General features: G+C 41.5%; 1 protein-coding gene across 1 annotated transcript; it reads left to right on the top strand.

The window, feature by feature from the left end:
- Positions 1–372: 372 nt before the first annotated feature.
- Positions 373–2,337, top strand: LOC121846750 (putative potassium channel regulatory protein). Its single transcript, XM_042323840.1, has 2 exons — positions 373–1,191; positions 1,738–2,337. The coding sequence occupies exons 1-2, from the start codon at positions 614–616 to the stop codon at positions 1,991–1,993; spliced, it is 834 nt and encodes a 277-aa protein (XP_042179774.1). The 5' UTR covers positions 373–613; the 3' UTR covers positions 1,994–2,337.
- The last annotated feature ends 17,826 nt before the right edge of the window (positions 2,338–20,163 follow it).

Below are 20,163 nucleotides of genomic sequence, written 5' to 3'. Positions count from 1 at the left end.
TCAGATTAGTGCAGATTAAGTGCCACTCACTGTAATTTATTGAACTAAACGGACAGGAGGGTAGACTGAATAAAAGAGACACAAAGCTAAAGCATAAAAAACAATGCAACAAAAAAAGGATAATGCTAATCCCATGTTGAATGTAGATGTAACTTTAGACCAATGTCTACTGTCAGAGCCAAACCAACCATCCGGGGGCCAACCTCTCTGTACTCCATTTAGTAACTTTAGTACCACTTGAGGTTGCTGGGGGAGCACAGCTCATAATTATGGCTGGAATTGAATGGCATCAAACACATGGTAACCATGTATTTGATACTTTTCCGCTCCAGCCATAACCACGAGCCCGTCCTCCCCAATTAAGGTGCCTCCAATACTCGATTTACTCCATTGGGGCTCAATGATCAATTTCAATTTGTGGCTCATATTAGCCCCTAGTGGTAATGTTCTGTACTGTCACCAGCCTCTCCAACTGAAGTTATGTGACTGCACTCACCTAGCATGACATTTGTTTTGTTTACGGTTGGTGTTGCCAGGATATGTTCACTGAATACCACTCCTCTCCTTAGACCCATTCTTGTCTGCAATGATTTAAACTGTCAGTCATCTAAACATGAGTGCCCAGGACTTAATAACATTCAATATTGGAGGTCAAACATTCACCACTACTCTGTCAACTCTCAGAAGACACCAAGACTCAAGAATAGCTAGGATCCTGGATGGCAAAGACGCAGATTTTAAAGTTATCAGTGGACAAGTTTTTGTAGATAGAGATGGGACTTTCTTTAAATACATCCTGGATTATATGAGGACAGGTCAAATCACCTTGCCAGCAGAATTCTCTGACTACAATGGCTTGGCTCAAGAAGCACAGTTCTATGGTTTGCATCCTTTGGCACTTTGGGTTGAGAGGAACAGCCATCGATCCAGAGTTGAGGTTCTAGAGTTGCGCTTCTCTGTCCAGGAAACTCACGGATTCTTCCAAATATTCTGCTCCAACAACAAAACTCTGGAGGCTTTGGCGAGAAGGATATCCATTTTTGTGGAACATCCAAATCTGAATGGGAATTTCCCACACCTGCCTCAGAACTCCAGCACACCTCATCCTGTACCGGTCCAGAGACCCTCTCACCACAACATGGTGTTCCACTGTGGGACTGACCAACTAGCCAGGGATGACTTCTCTGCCAGGTGAGGGAAGTTACACTCACCCGTAGGCTATTATACCCATCTCAGTGTCTCCCATTGGCCAATTCCTCAAGGGCTCCATATTGTATGATCAGTTTATTAGTCACTTGCCCAGAGTTGCAGATGTAATTGCAGGGTACAGTGAAATTCTTAAGCTCCGAGCTCAACAGTGCAGGTCAAAAAGATAAGTGAATGAAAAAATACAAATAATAATTAAAATATATACATATTTACAACTGTAACACTAATACATGTCCATTAGGGGGTGGGGGCAGGGTAAAGGTCCATTGGGGGTGGGGATGGGGGCAGGGTAAAGGTCCATTGGGGCAGGTAGAATGTCCCTGAGGGACCGTCCATTGGGGGAGCAGCAGGGGGGGGAGTGAGAAGTCCGTGGGGACATGGGCAGCAGGTAGCTGCCTACTGTATAGGCACTCGCCTGTGTAATGTTAGGGGAAACACTGGATCCTTAATAACTCTTGTATGTTTATTCAAATAACTATATTATGCACAATTTTTAAAGACCAAACTTGCATTGTTTTACTTTTACAGGTTTGTAACTATTGAGCCGGATGACAGAAAGCTTCTCAACAGCACCAACGTCCTGGGCCTGCTGGTAGACACCCTTCTGAAGGATGGGTTTCGCCTGATCGACACAAGGACAGTTTCCCAAGAGGAGAAGACTGAATGCTACATGTTTGAAAGGAGCAGAAATACCCAGATCGTTGTACTGAGTGAAACCCCCAGGGCAGAACATCTCAGAAGACAGGACACACAGAGCCAGCTTGGTGAAGGAAAGAAAAAGTGAAAAGTGTCAGGGTGCATCTCAAAAGTCTGAAGTGGTTCCCTTTCCATGTCCAGTTCTGTAATATCAGTGGACTTCAGACTATTGAGATGGATCCATTCTCTGCGAGTCAGACTGGATTGACCAGCAGATGGCGACAAAGGATAATAATGTTGAGGGTCATAATGTCAATATGCTTCACCTCACCATTAGTCTCAATGTATACAGTATATTTTATTTGACATCAATTTCCTGTGTCCTAAAGTATATTTCCAAAAGTACAATTCTCTAAATTGAAATAGAATTGAGAATGTATTTGATCAAGAACAGAAATAAAACATGAAAAAAAATGTTGTTTTATTCAACCAGGTAGCCCATAGACTGATGTCGAACGGCAATGCTTTGCTTCAACAGCACCGTCAATACTGGAGGCTTCAGCAGTGGTGAACTCCAATATTTACGTGCTGCTACAGCAAGGCAGCCAGTCACAGAATGGCGGTCACAAGCCTTGGATGTCCAGGCTTCGCTCACGTTGTCACAGACATGTACATAACACCACAGCCATCCTCTCTTGTACCCAGGCTGAACTCTCAAGCCCTTGCCTTAGACACTTATCATAGGTCTAAGAGGATAGGATAGGTGTAAGCACAGGTTGGGAAACTCTGGTCCTGGAGGGCCATGGTGTGTGCAGGCTTGTGCTCCGGCACACCTGATTGAATTGATTGTGGTCTTAAACCACAATTAGTTAAATCAGGTGTGTTAGAGCTGGGTTGTAACAAAAGCCTGCATACACCGTGGCCCTCCAGGACATAGCCTAGCAGGTGGAACTATTTGTGTTTTGCTTTCACTCTTCCAAATCGTTTTTCCATGTTTCTCCAGGCGTTACTGCAACAGCACAGTACAGCCTGTATCCCTGTATTACCCACAAACCATTCTGTGCTGCTTCAGCACTGCAAGGCCTGACACATCTAACACTAACACATACCCATCAGCTGGGTATGAAGGATGGCTAGAGTTCTCCTCTATCTGAAACAAGACAAGAAAAGCCAATGAGGTTGGGATGGTATGGTCATGGAACAATAACAGCATGCTGCATCCTCTGCCATGAGCCTTTATGGCACAAGTGGTAGTATGCACAGGGTCAGTTGTAACACCTACAAATTGGAAACCACTTAGAAAGCTGTTATTCAATGTGCTAATACTTGGTTAATGTCTCTACATACCTGAGACGTTTTAGGAGTACCAGTCAATCATTTTTTATTTTATTGGCCAAAAAGTGTTTTGAGGCCTAACGTGAATAGTCTTGATGCCTCCATTTTTTTAATGACCAGTGGAACATTCCCCATGTATCTAATCATATATAATGTATCCGTAAGAATAGATCTTTTGATTAGTTGATGACAATAATTATTCTAGTATTTTTTTTCAAAAGACTCAGATTAGATTAAAATTAGTCATTGGGGGGGTCAAATGAAACACATTTTATAATTTGGTATTTTATATGGTATTTAGACACATTCACATAATGATATAACATTTCACTTCTTTACATCAAGTTTCCCAGTACAACTAAGATAATACCTTTTTGAATGCTTATATTAATTTTGGATAATTCGTTTTTGGCCAATATGACATGCCCAAAAAATGTAATCAAAATATGTTTTGTCAACTTAGTGTATTTCCATCTAAATATCAGTTTCAAATCATAACATTTTTCAATTACCACTTATTTTTAAAATTGAAGAGTGTTACATTGAATTCTGCAGCCTGTTACATTTAACCCTGCTGACGGGGTATTTCACTTCCGCCACTCTCGTTGAACTATAAACGTCTGTATGTCATAGAAACTTAGTTACAGTGTGTAATGGTAGCTGAGACATGTGTGTTTTTTGTATAAAAATATTATTAATCTAACTCAAACAATCCTTTCAGAAATAAGTAAAAGGCAAAAGTGTTAATTTAGCACATTTAACAAAGCCCATGCATTGTTGCATTATATATATATATATTTTTTTTTTAGCATTTATATTTATTTATATCACTTATAACATATTTTCTTAGGCTCTGGCAGTGATAAAACAGCAGTTGATGTGGAGAACTCCGCCGCAATTGAAACGGAAGTCCTGCTCTTATTGGTTACAGTTGATGATGTAACCCGTTTTTAAATTGATCTAGTTGTTGATGCCTCAAAAGTTGTTTTTCCAGTGGCTGAGTCTACTGTCTGTTACATGAGGTCATTGTTATTGTAAACAGTCGACCCTCCACATCAAGCATTAGTATGTACCTGTTAATCAAATACAAATAAGGAAGTGTACAGGCTATAGTATAATTGTCATTTATGAAATGTATTCATATTTTAAGGTAGGCTATTTCAAGCTATGTATTTATTGAGGAACACACACGGCGATCATAACAACAACTGCACACACCGATTTGACAAAATAAATGTTACAGACCGACTGAGTGAGAATAACGGTCACAACAACTGTCACGCAACGACCTCACGAAAAGAATGTTACAGACAGACCGACTGAGTGAGAATAAATGAGTAGACATCGTGCTTACTTACCTGCGCGTATGACACCTGGAGACGGTAGCCTATAGCCAATGATCCCGTTTAGACTCTTCCCAATGTGCACAGGAAGCCGCGGATTGAAACAACATAATATTCCAGTGAGTTTAACCATCCGGTCATCACGCTTCAAGGAAGTTCTATTCTTTTGTTACTACTGTAGTAGCCTATTTATAGGCTACCCCCATAGCGCTAGTTTTGCGAGGGAGGCGGGGCGAAGGCATTTGAAGAAAAAAGGGAGATCACTTGACCTCAGCCGACACAAGAGCTAATACAAGAAGAAGTCGCCTTTCGAAGTTCGGTTAAGTGATGGCTATAGTCTTCAGCAGTGGTTTAAAGTACTTAAGTAAAAATACTTGAAAGTACTACTTAAGACGTTTTTTTCAGTATCTGTACTGCACTATTTATATTTATGGAAACTTTTAATTTTACTTCACTACATTGCTTAAGATAATAATGTACTTTTAACTCCATACATTTCCCTGACACCCAAAAGTATTCGTTACATTTTGACAAGAATGGTCAAATTCACATAATTACCAAGAGAACATCCCTGGTCATCCCTACTGCCTCTGATCTGAGGACTCACTAAACAGAGAACATCCCTGGTCACCTCTACTGCCTCTGATCTGGAGGACTCACCAAACAGAGAACATCCCTGGTCATCCCTACTGCCTCTGATCTGGAGGACTCACTAAACAGAGAACATCCCTGGTCACCTCTCTGATCTGGAGGACTCACTAAACAGAGAACATCCCTGGTCATCCCTACTGCCTCTGATCTGGAGGACTCACTAAACAGAGAACATCCCTGGTCATCCCTACTGCCTCTGATCTGGAGGACTCACTAAACAGAGAACATCCCTGGTCATCCCTACTGCCTCTGATCTGGAGGACTCACTAAACAGAGAACATCCCTGGTCATCCCTACTGCCTCTGATCTGGCGGACTCACTAAACAGAGAACATCCCTGGTCATCCCTACTGCCTCTGATCTGGCGGACTCACCAAACACAAATGCGTAAATTATGTCTGAGTGTTGGAGTGTGCCCCTGGCTATCCAATAAAAAAGGAAGATTGTGCCGTCTGGTTTGCTTAATATAAGGAAGTCGAAATTATTTATACTTGTACTTTTACTTTTGATACTTAATAAGTACATTTAAGCAATTCCATTTACTTTTGATACTTAAGTATTTAACACCAAATACTTTTAGACTTTTACTCAAGTAGTATTTTACTGGGTGACATTCACTTTTACTGAGTCATGTTTTATTAAGGTATCTAATTGAGTACTTTTTCCACCGCTGGTCGTCAGGAGCTGTCAGGCCTTTTCTTTAACTCTGTATTATGAACTATTTGGGGCGTAATTTTGCGTGGTTGGATAAACCGAGAGGCCCACGTCAACGCCAGGACGGGGAATTGCAATGATGATGAAAATATTCCATTCGTTGATAATGTCGTTTTAAAGTTGCTTCATACAATGAATTAGCAGTTGAAAGTGTTGTTGGTGGAATTGCCTTGATCTTTTACATTTTTACATTGTTGTCCACAACCTTCTCGTTTCATGTAGCACACATTTTCAACATCATCACTTTGTTTCTCGTTTTCTGTGATTTGTAAGAGCAAAATTTTGTATTTGAAGGTACATGTGTTTAGTCGTAAATTATATACATTTTCAAGCTTAGTTTCAGGCTTAGTTCAGTAATTTATTTGAAATAATGTATTTTAATGTTACATTTTGATGTCACACTACTTAGGCTACATAACATGTAGTACATTTCTAGCTAGTTGTTCAATTAAAACATAATTTGTTTCATTACAGTTCAATTTTCAATTAATGTAAACGCTATAGCTATAGGCTGAAAGTCTATCTGAAAGGAATATGCACAAAATATAAACATTTCGTTTTCGAAAATATTTGCAGTCAGACATAGTAAGGCTACTCAACAAACGATCAACTCTGCTTGGAATAGTATTTTCGCCTGCTCACTGAAATAAGTTAGCCCAGTCTGATTATCGAAAAGAAAAATGTGTTGGAAAACAAAACTCTGAATTTGTCGTCTTTATTTGAAAAGCAATGAGCTAATATTTGGAATGCATTATATAGTTTATAGTCTATGAACCCTTTTAATCCTTGAAATAATGTATGTAATGTAGGCCTATGTAATGGAACGTTGGTCTTACAAAGGTGTTTTTCATTTATCCAAATCTTCATTATAGGTCTATGGATCAAATTACTGTAAAATATCATGCCTATTACTAAATCCCGCATTAATCTGTGACACCTGACGTCTTCGTGCGACCCGAAGATTGTATTCATGTTTAATATTATTTACTCTTACATGGAACGAATTTGAAATATAAATTCGTCCAGTTTTCTTACAATTCAGTCATTGTCTTATACCTCACTTGCAACTACAGCTGAGTAATTGGTCTACATTGTTACCAAAGTACAGTAACAACATGGCATAAAGACAAACTGTTGCATCACTTTCTCTGATGTGTCTGTGACATGACAGACATGTCTGCTATTGCAACAGAAGACCCACAGTATCAGCAAAAGGCCAACCTCAGAAACAGTTGATGTCCCACAAGTGAAAGAAAACATGACAGTGGATCCTATCAACAAACATAGCCTACATTCAATGGTGTTCAAATTTACCCAGTTTACAGGGACAACTGAAAGCCCATGTTTCAGTGGAATTAGTAGAGTGGGGATCCCCTGTATGAATAAAGTATATACTAAACAAAAATATAAACGCAACATGCAACAATTTCAAAGATTTTACTGAGTTACAGTTCATAGAAGGAAAACAGTCAATTGAAGTAAATTCATTAGGCCCTAATCTATGAATTTCACATGACTGGGCAGGGATGCAGCCATGGGTGGGCCTGGGAGGGCATAGGCCCACCGACTTGGGAGCCAGGTCCACCCACTGGGAGCCAGGCCCAGCCAATCAGAATGAGGTTTTCCCCACAAAAAGACAGAAATATTACTCAGCACCCCCATCCCCTCCTCAGACAATCCCCGCAAGTGAAGAAGCCAGATGTGGAGGTCCTGGGCTGGCGTTGTTACACGTGGTCAACGGTTGTGAGGCCGGTTGATTGTACTGCCAAATTCTCTAAACAACGTTGGTAGAGAAATTAACATTAAATTCTCTGGCTACAGCTCTGGTGGACATTCCTGCAGTCAGCATGCCAATTGCACGCTCCTCAAATCTCGAGACATCTGTGGCATTGTGTTGTGTGACAAAACTGCACATTTTAGAGTTGTCTTTTATTGTCCCCCGCACAAGGCGCACCTGTGTAATGATCATGCTGTTTAATCATCTTATTGATATGCCGCACCTGTCAGGTTAATGGATTATCGTTAGTAAAGGAGAAATGCTCACTAACAGGGATGTAAAAAAAAACAAATATTTTATTAATTTTTTCTCTCTATTTTTCTCCCCAATTTCGAGGTATCCAGGAATCTTTTATTTCAGCTCATGAAAAATGGGACCAACACTTTACATGTTTTGTTTATATTTTTGTTCAGTATAGATTAGTTCATGAAAACTAAAGAAGGTAATGAAGCTCATTTCTGTATAAGCAATGTCTACATGGCAACTGATGAGGTAAAAAATGGTGGACTAAAGTCCATGGAGACAAGACGACACAGGAGCAAAAGGTGTCCTATATCCCCTGTGCACATCTCAACCCCTCTCTCTGTCTATCTTTATCTCTCTCTGTCTATCTTTATCTTTCTTCATGTCCCATCAGGTTAAATGTTTGTCTGCATTTCTGAGCAATCATTCCACGTGTGCTTGCTTCCTGACTATTTATAAAGGACTAGTTGCTACCCTCTTCGATTACACTAGTCCCCATCCCTTTCCATACTGAGACCTATACTCTAGCCATAGGCCCCTTCCCATTTAGTGATTTCAGATATGAAGGGGCTGGATAGGTCTAAGCAATAAAGTAAGGATTTTATTACAGTCTTCCAAATGGACTTTGGTAACTTTTACCATGTTGCTTACAACTATCCACTTCCCTCAGATCTACAAACACCATAGGGTGGAACTACAGACGTAGGATCTTAATTTGAGCCAGAAAATAATCCTGCAGCATCAGGACATTTGAATTATTATGTGGATTATAATGAATATACATTTTTGTAGGGGTTGATACATTTTTTAGAAGGGAAAATTAAGACTGAAATTTAACAGTGGAAATTACAAACTTCAGAAGACTTTTTAAACCTCAAATACACCACAAGTTTTAAATTCCCCCTGCATTGCAGGAAAGTTCTCTTGCAACAGGCTGATCCATTTAAGATCCTACATCTGTAGGGAGAGAAGGTTCTAGAGATTCGTTTAGGACTGGGCTTAACAGTATCTATGCAGTAGCAGTAGCCCAACCCGTCAATGCAACACAAGACAGGACACAGAATCCAGATCCAGGGTTGTGATCACCAGACACCACAGCATAAACAAATATGGCCGACAAACGCGATGTACAGAAATAAAGCCAGAACAAGTTGTCACCAGGTCTTAACTCTTTAAGTTTGGGGAATGCCCAGCAAGTGCAGTGTGGGGCTGTGAGAGGCGATATGGGGAATAACGTGTGTCTGTGTGTTGATAATAAGAACATCGTCAGGTTTTAAAAGTAGTCTCATATCTATGTAGTCCAAACCAAACCTTAGTTTTAATTATGGTTATGAACCTGTAGTTATTCTGCAGGTGTTCTGTTATGAGTACATTTTTATGGACCAATTAGGTGAGTTTTTTCAGTACTAGTTTTCTGTTACTTCATGTGGAAATGTACGTAAATAAAAACTCAATAAAACACAAAGATCAGTGGCTTGGGGTCAACATCGTCCTATTCCCATTCCTCCCTGTGTGGGAGTGGCTGGTTGATGCAGCAAGAGTGTTTCTCCCAAGCCGTTGGTAGGGAAAGACACACACACACACACACACACACACACACACACACACACACACACACACACACACACACACACACACACACACACACACACACACACACACACACACACACACACACACGCAGTACAGTATCTGTAATGACAGCAGCTGCTCCCTGCCTGCATAACCAAGGTGCCGGAGCAAACGACAGCAAATGCCTGAAATTCTGACTTTTGGAATATTTCCTCGTTCAGCCAATGCTCCACCCTGTCGAAGTAATCTGAAGCATGGCGCAAGTTTGGGCACGCGTTAGTGGCATTAGTCGTGTGTGTGTGTATGTGTGTGTGTTGGTACATCAAAACCTATGCAACCATACTGTATGTCGGCAGACATTCAAGAAGGATAACATGCCAGAGAGAGAGAGAAAATGTGAGCGAGAGAGAGAGACAGAGACAGAAAGCGAAAGAAAGACAGGGAGAGAGTGTGGTTGAGAATAATAAGAGAGAGAAAAAGCTTTATTGAGAGTGTAAGAGACCGAAAGAGACAGAGTCAGTCTAACGTTCTGTTAGCGTGTTCCATTTGCACCCAGTCCACAGTGCCCCTCTGTCCCCCTATAACCCATGCTCCCTATTAGCATGGTGGTCCTACAGAGGAGAAAGCTGGTTATTCAGAGAGCCAGGCCACAGACAACAGCAGCCGTCACACCAGAACAGGGCTCTGTATAAATAGAGGGGGCCACTGGCCTCTGGAGGGGACCATTGCCACCATCGTGTGACTCTGAACACAGTCCAGAGAGGCCCAACAGTCACAATCTGCCCTCAGGGGTGAACCCCAATTTGTATGAATTGAGGAGAAGTATGAATAGTGGCTTGCCTGGTTTCCTGAGAGTATTTTCCATTTCTGTTTTGGCCAACTCCTTGTTGAATGTAGAAGCAGTCAGGCAGCCTGGATCGGTAAATGGCTACACCAAATATAGACACTTAAAAAGAAAGAAAGAGAGAGAAAACAAAGAGATAGAAAGAAAGACAGAAAATAGAGACTGATTGACAGAGGTAGTCTGTGTTGTCTTAAGAGAAATGGGCACAGAGAGAGAGAGAGAGAGAGAGAGGAAGATGAAAGCCTACCATCTCTCCTTGCTGCTGTCCAGAAAATGATGTCATGTTTAATGACTTCACCATGCAGTGTCATCATCGCCCCCCTTGTGCACCACTTTAGGTGCACCACAGCCCAAAGTGTCTGTCTCTTAACCACCGACATTACTGTACTACCACATTTCTCCATTGCCCAACACAGTGTGTAAAGCCCACTAATCTTAATGGCTTCAATGGCATGGCCTATTAACTTGGTGTTAGCTAATTAGCTTGTTTACCCCAAGGCTAGGGAAAGGCAACCATGTGATCAAGGCAGCTTTGAAGTCATTCTATTACAATATCTCTGAAGAGCTACTCACACCATGGATGAGTGGATCCTTCACTGTACATGGAGGCGTAGGTGGACGCTCTCTCTCCACCTCTCTCTCTCTCTCTCTCTCTCTCTCTCTCTCTCTCTCTCTGACGCTGGCCCGATGTCTTCATCTTCAGGGAAAGCTAGTAACACGCCGTGACAGTAGCTGTCTGAGAGGAACTACAGGAGGCCTTCCTTTTTATATTCTCCTAAAAAATTGCATATTTTTTCTCTCTCTCTTTATGTCTGTGAGAGAACAAAGGAGTCTTTATCCTGAGAGTCGGTTAGAGAGGCTGGGAACTCCAAATATAGAAATAGAACCACTAGAAGTGTACACAGTTCTAAAATCCACATGATTGTTAATTTAAGTGTTTAAAGTACTTTTTAAAATAGCAAATAAACCAAATTCATAGCAATATTATTATAGCCATATAGCCTACAGCTCAACTAGAAAACTAACCATTTCCACAATACAACAGTCTGTTGATCTGTCTACCCAGCCAGCCAGCCTGCTGCTGCTTTCTAGTGGATGAAGTAGTAGTAGTAGAAGTTAATTAAAGGACAGGCGTCATTTCCTCCCTCCTTCCCTCACACCGCTCAGTCCCGTGGGCGCCAGGGAAATAACAGGCCTCTCTCTCTCTCTTCACTGCTTTCAGAGCCCAGGGCCTCATCTCAATCCCGAAAGTCGCTCCCTTTCCTCCTATGCCCTCTATTCTCCGTCACTTCCCTTCAAGTAAGTCAGTGATAGGTCCACCTAGCTGAGGCTATATTGCAATTCACCTATTTGTTTTAGCCAGATCTGTGACAAGAAGTGAGCAGGGGCAGGTAGCAGAGTGTAGGGGGAAACTCTTTGGCATTGAAAGGCAGGCAGCCCTTGGTCGGCTCCATTGGCCGGTGCCCCAAAAAGTGGCAGACAGGCCACAAACTTCCCTAGACAACCTCGCTTTCCAACCCTCCCCACCACCCACCCCGCAACAAAAGAGCCAGCATCACCATATTCCTCTGGGATTGGGCGTGTCCAGAGAAGGGGAAAACAACAGTTGAATCTGAGTGCTGTTAAACTCCACATTCACCCTGATTATAATCTCTGGTTTTGCTGTTTGTTTGTTTTCAAACCCACAACGGTTTACATTAGGAGCTCTGAAGTGTGGAAAATGCCTGCCAAGACCAAGACAGAGCTAAAAGAATAACCCACCAAAACATCCCTGCACGGTTGATGACCTGTCTTCTTGAGATGCATGGCGAATCTATAATAATGCAGTATACACTGTTTCATGCTTCATTCTGACTAACAGATCAACATGGTTTATTTCAGTGGAAAAGCAACTTTGAATTGATAACCATTCAAATGAATGTCAGGTGGAAAAACACACAGATGTAGTTTACTTTACGAAGTCCTCCTCTGGATTGTAAGCTCCCCTTTGGCAGGAGAAAGTCATGATGTCATCACAGGGTATTCCCTTCTTCACTCTACCAAATATAGGCAGGAAGAATGGCCTACTGTAGTTTTAGGAAAGAATGCAGGGTGATCCAGTGTGTGTGTGTGTGTGTGTGTGTGTGTGTGTGTGTGTGTGTGTGTGTGTGTGTGTGTGTGTGTGTGTGTGTGTGTGTGTGTGTGTGTGCATTCATAACGATGGGCCCGTGTCTAATGTCGCCTCAACATTCTGCCAAGGAATGAATGGAAAGCGTGAATGGAATGTCTGGTATTCTCTAAATCATCACAGAGGTATTTTCTCTCTCAGACCTAAAGACTGGTTTGTTTTTCTGACCCCCAACCTTTACAGTAAATGTTTTGTAGAACTGGCAGTCATTTGTGGAACTTTTTCCATTCTTTTTTATTTTGTTTCATGATGGATCAAAGGTATGTGACCTGTGACTTGTAGTACTGAACAACATCCTTATTTTGAAAGAACAGAACACATTTCCTTTGATATTTCCTTTGGAAAAACAGGCCAGCGTCAATTTGTGACTTACAACCAAAAAACTAAATGAATGCTGACATAAGCCCTCAGCACATTTCCAAAAGGCTTGGTGAGTTATAGTACATGAAGGTTTCCATGTTTCCTTAGCATTTAAAGTAACTGTGGAGTGAAAATCAAACTTATAAAAGTTCATATTCTGTTAACTCATACCCAAATAATGTTGTTGACTTTTCCTATACTCGTATTTGTGGCCAAAGCATAAATTGGAGGAAAAACACTTCAAAAACTCCACCTCAAACTTGTATCTCAAACAGAACATTTAAAAAATGCTTGCTATTTCCTCATAGAACATGATGTCATGTTGGCTCATTGGCTGAGCCGGCCAATCAGTGGTTTACTCACGTAAATATTTTTAATGACCGGTATTCGCCCACACATTTCTGTTGTTGGGGTACGCCCACACCACTCAAACACATAAAATCTTTTAACATACTTCATTACAATTGTTTGAAAGGAAAACGATTTCACTCATATTGTAGTTCATTTTAGGTCATATTGCATAGAAATCTGGAAACACTGAACAGTTACTTTAAGGAGAGAACATCATCAAAGATGGGCCTTGTTAGATGAACTATCTCACGCTACATTTTACAAACTGCCTCGATAATTATTGTTTTCCACAAACTCTTCCATGTCTCTTCTTACATAAACGGTTCTCAACCGCAATTACGATTTGCAGCAAACCTATCCAAAAGCCTCTGAGGAGAGCGGCAGGGAGAAATTAGAAACCTAGAATACGACACTGTTAGCAAACAGCCACATATAAAATAAAATCAGTTAGACGTCTGGGCCTCTTGGAAGACATGTTACTGGTTAAGTCTCACGTCACCTAAGAGCAACAGGTCACAATACCCTGTCTGTATATCAGTGGTATGTGTGTTGTGTTGTGTGTGTGTGTGCCCATGTGTGTATGAGTGGTTATTGGGGTCTCAGTGAGTCACACTAACCTGCAATGTCTAATGAAACATGACCCACACATCCTGCCGTTCATTCCGACTGTCTCCGTTTGCGTCGCAGTCTGGGGTCTTTAAGCCTGTATTTCTCCATTCATTCCTCAACCTCGGAATTCATTACTGACTGTCTTACGTTCCGTAAGACAGTCAAACAGGAACAAAATCACCTCAGCATTCTGATGAGGTCATTCCCAACAATGAACTGCTCCTGGTGTGATGACACAGAGCCACAAATCATCCCAGGAATGTCCTCGCCCAAATATACTGAACTAAAATGTAAACGCAACATGGAACCATTTTACTGAGTTACAGTTCATACGAGGAAATCAGTGAATTGAGAAAAAATTGGGGAGGGCCCTAATCTATGGATTTCACTTGACTGGGAATACAGATAGGCATCTGTTGATCACAGATACCTTAAAAAAATGGTCCTCAGGATCTGGTCACAAGAGGCACCTGTGTAATGATCATGCTGTTTAATCAGCTTCTTGATATGTCACACCTGTCAGGTGGATGGATTCTCTTGGCAAAGTTTGAGAGAAATAAGCTTTTGTGCGTATGGAACATTTCTGGGATCTTTTATTTCAGCTCATGAAACATGGGACCAATATTTTTCATGTTGCGTTTATATTTTTGTTCAGTATATATATGGTACAATTAAGCGTGTTTAGTTAGCACTGTTATCTAAATTAGTTTAACTCACCCCTCCCTGGTGTATATACTGTGAATGTCTGAATGAGCATCCTCTGTGACAAACGCACTGGGAGAGAAATTACATTCAGTCTGTAGTAGACAAAGAGAAGGAAGAATGTTTATCTGCTAATATAGGGTAGTAGTGTTGGTATGATGTCCCAAGCTGGGCTTCATACACATGTACTCAGTTTGACCTAAAAAAACATGTGTTTGTGTGTGTGTGTGTGTGTGTGTGTGTGTGTGTGTGTGTGTGTGTGTGTGTGTGTGTGTGTGTGTGTGTGTGTGTGTGTGTGTGTGTGTGTGTGTGTGTATGTGTGTGTGTGCGTATGTGTGCGTATGTGTGTATGCATTTGAAGGTTCTTTTGAGGTCTGAGGTTTTAATGGGAATGCCCCTGTAATTCACCCTGATCCCCAGAGTCTGAAATGATTCATGAGTCTAAAAACAGCTAAAGAGATGAATACCGTCTATCAGTCTGCCTCAGTTTATCCTTCCCACTGCACTCTACAGAACAGGGTGACATCATCACGTCTCAGACTGAGAGAACTGACATTGATTATCTCCCTGGATGGCTGCTCTTTTATTCCCCAGTCAAACATTTCATTGGTTCCTTTTACAACAGTTCAACATGGTTTTCAAATCGATATGGGTGTTCTGAAGCAATTCAATGCTTATCAGAACAGAAGATGAGCCATGAGTGTATATTATAGAACTAATGTGATGAATACTGGACCTATATTGTCATAGCATTTATTCCACTCATTCTATGGGATGATATCATCGCTTTGCAGACTGGCTGAGTGATAAGAAAATGTATCATCTCACTGACTTTTGTTAATCTGCTGAATGAGACAATGAGCCCCTCAGGGTGATTGGTATAGACAAGGTTATCAATCACTCTGATTGGAAACTTGGATCGTGTGACAGGCATTGTAGTGCAGTGAGTGAGTTTTCCAACTGGTGGACCGGGTCTGGTCTCCTGTGTCACAGACGTCTTTGGGGTCAGCATAGAAACCATTATATGTTGTAAGGTCACACAAAAATCATGATCGCAACAAAGGTTCATGATTGCAGCGACCTTAAGCGACCGTTGCTGGGGATTCTTAAACACAGAGATACACATTGAGGCTTCTTGTCACGTTTTCATCCGTTGACATGGAAATCTCTTGTAAGCGTATACCGTTGTCATGACAACACAGATACTAGGCTCAGTATCGGTTGGTAAAGACAGTGTTGAGAGAGCTGAGAGGTCAGAAGTGAAGTGACGAGTGATCGTCTCATCATCTCGTCCCAGTGGTGTGTTTTGTCTGTTGTGCAGTAGTAGACTGAACAAAGACTGAGACCAGTGAGTCCCTAGAAACCTGGGCTGGGAGTTCTTTCAAGGCAGGGATCTGTTCTTGCAGTTGCTTTGGGAAAACAAAGTGCTATAAGAGTTCTAAAGTTTTGCCTGGCTAGCAATGGTAGTGTACTCGACTAAAAATAAGGAACTACTACTGTTAATACACTACAACAAACGGAAAACCCCCTCAGTGAAACTTGACTGATTCCCTTGTAGTCTATTCTAAATCCTCATCTAAATGAACCGTATCTAGCTGTTTCATGTCCATTAGACGTTTCCCCTCAACAGTGCCAAAGTCCTAAGCGATATAAGCATAAGCGACATAAGCGGTTGCTTAGGGCCCCCGGGGTCTCCACTTACTATTGAATATACTAAGAATACTAGAATACAGCAGGTGCAATTTCGAAATGTAGTTGTGCATCAGCAGTTTTTCTCTTGCTACTGTATGTCAGTCACTCCATTAGTCATGTCAGCTAACAATGATTTGAATGGTATCTGAACTTGTAGTAAGTCATGGCCGAATACCGACTGGGGACACAGGGCACGTCCCCATGGGCCCTGAGCTCCAGGAGGCCACATTCATTTTGTTAGTCATTCTCACTCAGAAATCATGTTAGCGTGATAATTGTGGAATTGGAGGAAATTTGCTTTAAAACTGCAACCATTTCCTTCCACTCCATGGGAAATGGGTAGAATTGCATGAAATTTGTCATAAAAATGCTATGTTTTCTCTCTGCCCCATGGCAAATGGGTAGAATTGCAGGTAATCTGTTATAAAACTGCAACATTTTCTCTACACCCATGGCAAAATGTTTAGAATTGCAAGAAATTAAATCTAAACTTACCAAATCTCGCTTAGGGCCCGGCACGCAAAAGGCTAGAGCCGGCCCTGCCCCTCAATAACTGAAGGTGAGACTGACAGACTGATGGCATCGGGGTGTTCTGTATCTGTATGAGGTCATCATGAAGCCTGGAGGCGGTTTGGGTTTTATGGATTTCTGCCCTGTCATGCTCCGTCCACTTCCATCTGACATGATCAAGACTTAATGAGAATGAATGTGATTCCTTCCATCTGACATGATCAAGACTTAATGAGAATGAATGTGATTCCTTCCATCTGACATGATCAAGACTTAATGAGAATGAATGTGATTCCTTCCATCTGACATGATCAAGACTTAATGAGAATGAATGTGATTCCTTCCATCTGACATGATCAAGACTTAATGAGAATGAATGTGATTCCTTCCATCTGACATGATCAAGACTTAATGAGAATGAATGTGATTCCTTCCATCTGACATGATCAAGACTTAATGAGAATGAATGTGATTCCTTCCATCTGACATGATCAAGACTTAATGAGAATGAATGTGATTCCTTCCATCTGACATGATCAAGACTTAATGAGAATGAATGTGATTCCTTCCATCTGACATGATCCAGACCTAATGAGAATGAATGTGATTCCTTCCATCTGACATGATCAAGACTTAATGAGAATGAATGTGATTCCTTCCATCTGACATGATCAAGACTTAATGAGAAATTAATGTGATTCCTTCCATCTGACATAATCCAGACCTAAATGAGAATGAATGTGATTCCTTCTATTTGACATAATCTAGATCTAATGAGAATTAATGTGATTCCTTCCATTTGACATAATCTAGATCTAATGAGAATTCATGTTATTCCTTCAAATCTGTAGTAATCTAGATCTAATGAGAATTAATGTTATTCCTTCCATTTGACATAATCTAGATCTAATGAGAATTAATGTTATTCCTTCAAATCTGTAGTAATCTAGATCTAATGAGAATTAATGTTATTCCTTCAAATCTGTAGTAATCTAGATCTAATGAGAATTAATGTTATTCCTTAAAATCTGTAATAATCCAGATCTAATGAGAATGAATGTGATTCCTTCCTAAAAGTGTACACTGACTCTGTACTATCCTTACTACCCTCCAGCTAGAGATCGGGAGAGAGATGAGAGAGAGATGGAAAGAGAGAGCTAGATGAAAGAGAGAGGTGGAAAGAGAGAGATGGTGAGAGAGAGATGGAGGAAGAGAGAGAGATGGAGAGAGTGAGTGAGAGAGATGAGAAGAGAGAGAGATGGAAAGAGATGGAGGGAGAGCGAGAGAGATGAAGAGATGGAGCCCTTTGAATTGAATTGAGAGACAACCCAATTCTGGTATTTTTTGCACTAATTGGTCTTTTGACCAATCAAACCAGATATTTTCACATCAGCTCTTTTTCAGAGCTGCTCTGATTAGTCAAAAGACCAATTAGTGAGAAAAACAAATCTGAATTGGGTACCTTTGTGAACGGCGCCTTAGAGGAGTGATGGAGGAAGGGGAGAGAGACCTGAGGGGTTGGGGTGTGCGGCTGATCAAATTACCATCTCTGGGTTATAAATCAAATCATTATTAAGTCTCTCTGGAGGGTACACAAGAAGCAGGCACGTCATTTCTTGGACTGCTTCTGTGGGGTAAAGAGCAGATCCCAATCAGTCACATATTCACACATGCCAAAGTCACCCTGCAAGAATGACATCATGGACGAAAACCCACTAGTGAATTCCCCACCCACGCATACATTTATACACACACACACACACACACACACACACACACACACACACACACACACACACACACACACACACACACACACACACCCCTATACGCTCTGTGTGCAGCAACCATGGCAGCCAACATCTAAGCCATGACATCACCCTTCCCACCCCAGGAGAGGAGAAGGTGACTCGTGACTTGTCTGTCAGTCGGTGACTCTCTTCCCGGGGATTTCACTCAGCTAGACTCGATAACGGTACCGATACTGCAAGGACGTTTCAACAACCCTCTATGTGGTTTACAGTGCTAACACTAAACTACCAAAACAGACCATGTTACAGGTCCAATCAGCTGTCAGGGTCTACCTAGACCCATATCCGACCAAGGGGGGAAATTCCCTCTGACCACCACCTACCTACCGCCCACTGTCTAGCACCTCCACAGTCCTATGCTGCTGTGGGACAGATTCTTGAGCCTACAGTTTTCCCACAATGGTGAGTCACTGCATGGCTCTCCCGCTATCACACAGGTTCTGTCTGGAACCATTCAAATGGACATAGACACAGTATACACACATCACTCCATACAGGTGCAGGGTTTAGAGAATATCATTTGAAAAGAAAGGATCCTTTTTGTAATACTCCCAGAGTTGCAGTAAAGACTGGATCAGAGTTCAGAGGGTTGTCATAACCTACTAGTCAAATACATAGTGTACATAAAGACAACACACGTACACAGAACATTAACATCATTTAGCAGACACTCTTAATAACCAGAGCGATTTACAGGAGCAATTAGGGTTAAGTGCCTTGCTCAAGGGCACATTGTTCGCCCTGTTGATGGCTCGGGGATTCAAACCAGCAATCTTTTGGTTACTGGCCCAACACTCTTAAGCACTAGGCTACCTGCCAGGCTACATTGTCTTCAATTAGCCACAACTGGTAATAAATGAAATTCAGATTACAGACAATGACTCAATGGACTAATTCATTATTGAATGAATCATCTTGCACTTTATCTAGAACTCCTAGGAAACAATGGAGACATGCTAGAGTGGAACGAGTGGGATGGGGGTCCATACATCCTGGGACAACCTCTAAAGCCAGACTGCAGACTGCTCTAGACACCCACGCACCACATGGTCGGCCCTGACCCGAGCCCTGACTCCTGACTCAGTCGTCTAGGACCGTCTGAGACCCTGAGAACAGGATGTGTCACAAGCTTAGAGTTCTGTATGTGCCCGTGTAATGGAGTCCACCCATGAACGGCCGACCAGGTATTAGAACTCGCGTTCACAACTATATTTGATAGGGCTGTCGGCTAACTTACTTTAATGCAGTATCTAGCTACAGTAGGAGTATGTAGTACTATAAAAAAAACTGTCTAACTATAAAACATTTTCACAACTTGTAGCCTTTTAAGAACCACTATTTCTTAAGATCAGTGATCTTCAATCCTGGTCCTGGGATCCACAGAGTCTAAACAAGGGCTATAGGGCTTGATGTATAGTAAATTAGTTGAATCAGGTACTTCAGTGCTGGGCTAGCACAAAATACTGAGAACTACTTCCTTGATAAATAGCGCCATCTGGTGACAGCAGCTTGGATCCAGCCTGTAGTGTGCTGGCATGCCCATGCTTCTCATCCATCCACATAGCCGTTTTAGTCACGCCTTGTATAAGGTCAGATCTAAACATATATCCACGAAATTGTGAAGTAACAACTTCATAC

Source organism: Oncorhynchus tshawytscha, linkage group LG07 (assembly GCF_018296145.1).
Source record: "Oncorhynchus tshawytscha isolate Ot180627B linkage group LG07, Otsh_v2.0, whole genome shotgun sequence".
NCBI lineage: Eukaryota > Metazoa > Chordata > Actinopteri > Salmoniformes > Salmonidae > Oncorhynchus > Oncorhynchus tshawytscha.
This window is presented reverse-complemented; position numbering and strand designations above follow the sequence as displayed.

What these genes read in the sequence shown, in the direction of transcription:
- LOC121846750 (XM_042323840.1), top strand. Translation starts at nt 614, where the DNA reads ATGAGTGCCCAGGACTTAATAACATTCAATATTGGAGGTCAAACATTC. An exon ending in AGGGATGACTTCTCTGCCAG is followed by an intron (nt 1,192 to 1,737) that starts GTGAGGGAAGTT and finishes TTACTTTTACAG; the next exon opens with GTTTGTAACTATTGAGCCGG.